The 7,743-nt window shown below is 48.3% G+C and overlaps 1 protein-coding gene across 1 annotated transcript; it reads right to left on the bottom strand.

Moving 5' to 3' along the window:
* Nucleotides 1-383: 383 nt before the first annotated feature.
* APOF (apolipoprotein F) lies at nucleotides 384-4,678 on the bottom strand. Its single transcript, XM_083729015.1, has 2 exons — nucleotides 4,616-4,678; nucleotides 384-1,561 (listed from the first exon to the last, which is right to left on the bottom strand). The coding sequence occupies exon 2, from the start codon at nucleotides 1,551-1,553 to the stop codon at nucleotides 447-449; it is 1,107 nt and encodes a 368-aa protein (XP_083585141.1). The 5' UTR covers nucleotides 1,554-1,561; nucleotides 4,616-4,678; the 3' UTR covers nucleotides 384-446.
* Nucleotides 4,679-7,743: the final 3,065 nt, after the last annotated feature.

Here is a 7,743-nt window from a genome sequence, read left to right as displayed (position 1 = left end):
TGTAGACCGCCTTTTCTGTGATGTAGGCATGATGTTTGTGGGGGGTGGTCTTGGGTTACACCCCTTCTGTGATGTATGTATGATGTATGGAGGGGTGGTCTTGAGCTCCAGGGTAGGGAATTTAAAATGTTTATATAAGGGCAGGCACACCTTGGTTCTGGGTCCTCCTCCTTTCCTGCGTGTGAGGGGAGCGCCCTGTTGCAACAGTTCAATAAAGATCAGGCTTACTAGCTGCTTTGCTTCTCAGTATTCTCTGTTATTTTCTCCTACCGAGGGAGAACCTACAAAGGACTCTATAAGGGCTCTTGTGTCCCCCATAAGGGAATAAGGGCAGATTTTGTTTATTACAATATCTAGTATGCAAAAGCATGCTACAAATAACAGACTGATCATACAATTTTATAGCAAGAAACGCTTGATTGAGAAAAGAAGGCGCTTTGTTGCAACTAGATGACGATGACGGGGCCTGAGAGATTGGAGGGGACAGGATAAGGCGCTTCCCTCTCTCGGAAGTAGCGTATCAAAGAATGCACACCGCTTCGGACCGCCGGCTTTAGAGCTGCAGAAATCCCCATCCCCCAAACGCTGCCTGCCCCGCCTGTCACTGCGAGCAATGTATCCTGGCCGACATCTACAAGGGTATCTATACCACGTTCCTCTGCCAGCTCCTTGCAGTCCTTGGCCGCAAAGTAAATGGTGGTTCCAAGGTTGTAGGCGGTGCTGACTCCAGGAATCCAGTTCACAACTGCATGGACTTTTTGCTCCGTCTCACTAGTACAGTTGTCCGGGGTGGAACGTCGGCCTCTTGGAGGCCCGTGGCACTTACGGAGCCAGGTGTAGGCACCACGCTGGGGCAAGAGATAGCTACCCTCTCGTGCCACCACATGGAACCAACTGCTGCCGTTAGAGGACACTCCGGCACAAGAATCCCGTAGGCGGTAACAGGCTCTGGAAGCCATCCCAAAGCCCCGGTAGACTCTGTATTCTTTGCCGTGCAGGAAGGATCCGTTCACTGGCAACAGACCTCGGCAGTGATGGACTGGCGTTTGCGCAAGCTGGTCCAAGTTGAATTGCAAGGCGACGCTGCTCTTCCTCTGACCGGGGGAATGGGTGGTGTTCAGAGTCCCGGCCATCGCAAACAGGAGGTCATCCGTATCTGTTTGTCCCAACTCCTTGTAGAGGCACAGGATGAGGGTTTCCGCATGCCGGCTACAGCCTGCCCTTTGCAGGGCCAGCACTAATGCAGCTCGGATGAGGGTCTGGGAGAGCTCAGGCACATCAGCAAAACCGTCCAGGGCTTCAGGCATCAAGTCCTCGCAGGAAACCCCTTTTTGGGGCAACTGGGGGGATTTGGGGGAGATGGAGCTCAGGAAGATGCGGAGAGGAACAGAGGGGGAGTCAGAGGTCAGTGGGTGGTCTTCAGCAGCCTTCTCCCTGGGATTCGCCATGGGCAGCAAGCGCCCTTCTGATCCATGACATAGGAGCAGGAAGCCAAAGAAAGTCAAGGCGGCCTTGGGAGGTAGCGAGGGCAGGTACATGTTGGATAGATTCATTGGAAGTCCTGTTGAAAGGAGGAAACTGAGAAACATCTGGCTCTCATATTTTTATGAGATGGTCTAGGGGCCCTGAGCTCCAAAGCCCTTTGGATCAGGTTCCAGGGGCACAGGAATACCACACCTTTAATTAACATAGCTTTAAATCACATTAGCTGTGGCTTGTTAAGGCTGCTGGGAGCTGCAGGTCTGCGGCAGGTACACTACAGTACAGTGGTACCTTGGGTTACATACGCTTCAGGTTACAGACTCCGCTATCCCAGAAATATTACCTCGGGTTAAGAACTTTGCCTCAAGATGAGAACAGAAATCGGGCTCCAGCAGCGCAGCGGCAGCAGGAGGCCCTATTAGCTAAAGTGGTATTTTAGGTTAAGAACAGTTTCAGACCTCCAGAACGAATTAAGTTCTTAACCCGAGGTGCCACTGTACAGGGAGCCAGTGTGGTGTAGTGGTTAAGAGCGGTGGACTCGTAATCTGGTGAACCGGGTTCGCTTCCCCGCTCCTCCACATGCAGCTGCCGGGTGACCTTGGGCCAGTCACACTTCTCTGAAGTCTCTCAGCCCCACTCACCTCACAGAGTGTTTGTTGTGGGGGAGGAAGGGAAAGGAGATTGTTAGCCGCTTTGAGACTCCTTAGGGTAGTGATAAAGCGGGATCCAAACTACTCTACTCTACCACAGTTCCCAGGATTCTTTGGGAAAAGGCACATACTTTAAAAGTCTGATACGGATGGGACCAAGAGCTGCCCCTGGGCACCAGAAGTGCTTCCTGGATGTTGAGAATTCCATTCCCTTCATCAGGAGCACATTGTTTGGCTGAAAGAAGGCAGTTTTAAGAACAGGGGGCTGGAACCCTTTCTCCCAGTGGCAGCTCACCCACCCACTTGCTTGTCGTTTTTCATTTCCTGCTCTTTCCAAGATGGAAAGCAGCAGAATGTTTTCAGAAGGGGAGGAGGCAGGGAAAAACAGCTTGCCTATCATCTGCCTCCTGGGAAAACAGAGCAGAGGAAAATCAGGGTAAGGGAGCTTGTGGCTGTCTGGATGTTGCTGAACTCCCAACTTCCATCAGCCCCAGCTGCCGTGGCCAGTGGAACTGTAGTCCACCAACAGTTGCTCCATCCTTGGTGCAAACCTTCAATAACCAGAAACAGTGGGGGTGGGAGAGAATGAATAAAGGAGCATTTAGGGGGCAAATGCTTTTATGGGCTCATCCGTGTTTCATGCCTAGAAAGCACAGGTCCCAGCAGATTTCTCCTTGCGCTGCTCCTTTCCACGGGTAAAACTGCTCTTTACCTCTCAATCGGAGCAAATGTCGATCCAGAGAAAACCTGAAATGCCATTTGATCCAATTAAGGCAGGCATAGGCAAACTCGACCCTCCAGATGTTTTGGGACTACAACTCCCATCATCCCTGACCACTGGTCCTGTTAGCTAGGGATGATGGGAGTTGTAGTCCCAAAACATCTGGAGGTCCCAGGCCTCAGAGAGGTTAGGCTGGCCTCAACCAGAGCCAGGGCCTTTTGGGCTGTGGCTCCGATCTGGTGGAACGCTCTGTCACAAGAGACTAGGGCCCTGCGGGACTTGACATCTTTCCGCTGGGCCTGCAAGACAGAGCTGTTCCACCAGGCCTTTGGCCAAGGCACAGTCTGACCCCCTCCTTCTGTAATCCTCATAGAACTCTAGCCCAATGGTTGCCATTAATTTGATTAATTGAATTAATTTTGTAATGAAATGTTTTTAGAATGTTGTATTATTTTATTTTTGTTAGCCGCCCTGAACCTGGCTTCGGCTGGGGAGGGCGGGATATAAATAAAAAGTTACTATTATTATTATTTTTCCTGGGGGAAAGCAGCAGGTCAACAAGAGGAAGTGGACGAGCCCTAACATCTAAAGGGAACACGCTCCACAGGTCAGAGTCCCATATGGAGCTGTCTGAGCTGGCTTAAAACAAACAAATGTGAAACAGGGAGCTCCATCCCAAACAGAACGCTAAGCCGAAGGACAGAAGATACTTTCCACTGTGTGTGGTGTTTAAGAAGCAAATCAAGACACTTCAAGACCACTGGAAGGCTCTCTTACAAATGTCAGTTAAAACAGCTCAAGGCTTGACAGCGTCATAATAAAATTGGATTCCAACTCAGGGTTGTTCCAGACCTTTCCCACTTCAGGTGGGGGGTTCTTCCACGTTTAGCTTTCCAAGGATGGGAAAACCTCACATTTAAAAGAGGGAAAGGTTCGGGAGAACACTGGGGCAAGGGGGCGGGATGTCATACGGACCTGACAACATTAATGGGGAGGCAGGCTGGTTCAAATCCACATTTTGGACAGACTCTCCATAAGCCACGACTCTCTGCTACACTGCCAAGTTCATTTGCACAAGGAACCCTCACAGGTCTGATCAATATGATGATGATGATGATTTATTTATACCCTGCCCATCTGGCTGGGTTTCCCCAGCCACTCTGGGCGGCTTTCAACAGAATATTAAAATACAATAGTCTATTAAACATTAAAAGCTTCCCTAAACAGGGCTGCCTTCAGATGTCTTCTAAAAGTCTGGTAGTTGTTCTTCTCTTTGACATCTGGTGGGAGGGCGTTCCACAGGGCGGGCGCCACTACCGAGAAGGCCCTCTGCCTGGTTCCCTGTAACTTGGCTTCTCGCAGTGAGGGAACTGCCAGAAGGCCCTCGGCACTGGATCTCAGTGTCCGGGCAGAACGATGGGGGTGGAGACACTCCTTCAGGAATACTGGACCGAGGCTGTTTAGAGCTTTCAAGGTCAGCACCAACACTTTGAATTGTGCTCAGAAACGTACAAGGAGCCAATGTAGGTATTTCAAGACCATGTTTGATATCGGGCTCCTTTGGGAGAAAGGGTGGAACAGAAATGAAATAAAGGAATGCAATGCAATGTCAGGTGCTGATCCTATCAGCCTAGCACTCTGTCCTGCTAACTTGTCTCCAGAATGAAACCCTGGTTTGCTCCTCTGCAAGTCCCTTAAAACCTTTTCCCCCACGCCAGCCTTTTCCCACCCACTCACCTGCCACCAGGAAGGAGCAGCTTACCTTTTTTGCAGAGGAGACACAAGCGTATAGAGAATCTAGGTGGGAATCTGGAGCCTTTGGCCCCTGTGTTATAGATCTCTACCCTGGTTGGTCAGTCTTATCAGCAGACCTCATTGCAACACACAGCTTCACTATCAAGTTCTGGCATCTTTGCGAGGGTCACTGTCAACTAATTTTTTTCTCCTGATGCAGCATTCCCTGCCTTGATTCAGCAGCTTATTTTAGTAGGGATACCCGAGAACAGAACACAGGGGAAGTCCTTTGCAACCAACACAATCTAAGAGCTGGAGCTATGTCCTTTTAAAGTTAAAGGTAAAGGGACCCCTGACCATTAGGTCCAGTCGTGGCCGACTCTGGGGTTGCGGCGCTCATCTCGCTTTACTGGCCAAGGGAGCCGGCATACAGCTTAAGGGTCATGTGGCCAGCAGGACTAAGCCGCTTCTGGCGAACCAGAGCAGCACACAGAAACGCCATTTACCTTCCCGCCAGAGCGGTACCTATTTATCTACTTGCACTTTGACTTGCTTTCAAACTGCTAGGTTGGCAGGAACGGGGACCGAGCAACGGGAGCTCACCCCGTTGCGGGGATTCGAACCACCGACCTTCTGATTGGCAAGTCCTAGGCTCTGTGGTTTAACCCATAGCGCCACCCGCGTAAGCCACTCCTTGCCATCAAGGGCACTATGGATGACAGATAGATCCAGGAGTATCCTCAAGCTATGCACCTGCTTCTTCAGATGGCATTTATAAGTGGCCCACCTATAAATCACTTATAAACACCATCTCCAACTCCTCAAAAGATTCCATCAATGGTGTCTCCGAAATTTTTTACACATCATTTCAGACAGGCCAGTGTACTGGAAGAAGCAAAGATTCTTCGTTGGACTGGTCATGTTGTGTGGATGCCTGATTATCGTTTTCCAAAACAACTACTCTGTTCCAAACTTAAAAATGGAAAGCGTAATGCTGGTGGTCAACAAAAGAGGTTTAAAGACAAGGCAAATCTTTAAAAATGTAGTATAAACATTGACAACTGGGAAACACTGGCCTGTGAGTGCTCCAATTGGAGAACAGCCTTTTCCAAAGGTGTCATGGACTTTGAAGACGAACTTTGGACGTTGAAGCTCAAACTCAGGACGCAAGGGAGAAATGTGCTAAGAGGAAGGCATGCTTGGCAAACCCTCACTATGATCAACTCCTGCCTGGAAACCTATGTCGCCACTGTGGAAGGACGTGTGGATTCAGAATTGGCCTCCACAGTCACTTATGGACTCACTTTTAAAACTGTGTTCATGGAAGACAATCTTACTCAGCTACAAGGGTGTGCCAAAGAAGAAGAAGCACCTTCAGAGGAAGTGCAACCCCACCCAGAACAGGTAACTTGACTGTTTCCCAGACCACCCACCCAAATAGAATCTTGCCTTCCTAAAATTCAAGCACACAATTTATTAGCCTCAACCGGTAAAACCAATGCATTCAGACACTGATCCAGAGCATTCACAGTCAAGTATCACTCGATTCAGATGTTTTCGAGAATTATTATGTTTGTTAATACTACTATTGTTGTTATTATCATTTATTAAATTTGTATACTGCCATTTAGGGACGCAGGTGGCGCTGTGGGTTAAACCACAGAGCCTAGGACTTGCCGATCAGAAGGTTGGAGGTTCAAATCCCTGCGACGGGGTGAGCTCCCGTTGCTCAGTCCCTGCTCCTGCCAGCCTAGCAGTACTAAAGCATGTCAAAGTGCAAGTAGATAAAAAGGTACCGCTGCAGCGGGAAGGTAAACGGTGTTTCCGTCCGCTGCTCTGGTTCGCCAGAAGCGGCTTAGTCATGCTGGCCACATGATCTGGAAGCTGTATGCCGGCTCCCTTGGCCAAAAAAAGCAAGATGAGCACCGCAACCCCAGAGTCAGTCACGACTGGACCTAATGAATCATAGAATCATAGAGTTGGTAGAGACCACAAGGGCCATCGAGTCCAACCCCCTGCCAAGCAGGAAAATGGTCAGGGGTCCCTTTACCTTTATACTGCCCTTTATCCATAAATCTCAGGGCGGTTCACAACGTACGATTACAAATAGAAAAAAAGCAAAATACGTAATGAAAATAAGAACGATAGCAAAGCACTAACCCCAGCCCCAACACATTTAAAAGGGCATCGGATGTCAATCAGCCCAAAGCCTGGTTGAAGAGGAACGTTTTAGCCTGGTACCTAAAAGTGTATAGTGAAGGAGCCAGCCAAACCTCTTTGGGGAAAGCTTTGCACAAATGGGGAGTCACTGCAGAAAAGGCCCGTTCTTATATTACCAGCCTTTGGATCTCTCATGTTTAAAAACACTTACACTGACACTCTCCTGGAGGGGCCCCAGAGCCAAAGTCCTTTTGAAACACAGATTTTTAGAAAAGTGTTGTCTATTATTCTTTATTAAATTCATATATTGCCCTATACCCACAGGCCTCAGGGTGCTTCACAGGGTAAAAGCAGAATATAAAACCACAAAATACATAAAATAAAAATGAAAAAAACCAATAATGCCCCCCCACATTTTAAAAGGGCATAGGATGTCAATCAACCAAAGGCCTGGTTAAAAGAACATTTTTGCCTGGCGCCTAAAGTTATATAAGGAGGGCTCCAGGGGAACTTCCCTGGGGAGAGCATTCCACAGATGGGGAGCCACTGCAGAGAAGGCCCTGTTCTCATGTTCTCGTCCTCCAGACCTCTCAAGGAGGAGGCACAAGCGGGTCTCAGAAGATGATCTCAGGGTCCAGGTGGCAGCTTTTGAGGTATTGTAGTCCTGAGCTATCTAAGGCTTTGTAGGTCAAAACCAGCATTCATGTTGTTGTTTTTTAATTAACAATTTATTGATTTTCCAAAAAGATAACATCAAAAAGTAAACATAATAACAACAGTATATGAAGGGGGGGGGGGGACAGAAAAAAAACCACCATAATGAAAAAACACCGTATTTTTGCTTGTCTTCCCTCCTCTCCTCCTCTTGGTTTCATTGTTTAATACTTGTTTGTGCACGCCCTTAAAACCTTTTAATCTTAATAGTCCAATTTTTAAACCTTGTTCATCTTAATACAAGTGAGTTTCAAAAGTTATACTAACTTAAAAGTATATACA

This window comes from Podarcis gaigeae (assembly GCF_964106915.1).
Source record: "Podarcis gaigeae genome assembly, chromosome: 2".
Lineage (NCBI taxonomy): Eukaryota > Metazoa > Chordata > Lepidosauria > Squamata > Lacertidae > Podarcis > Podarcis gaigeae.
This window is presented reverse-complemented; position numbering and strand designations above follow the sequence as displayed.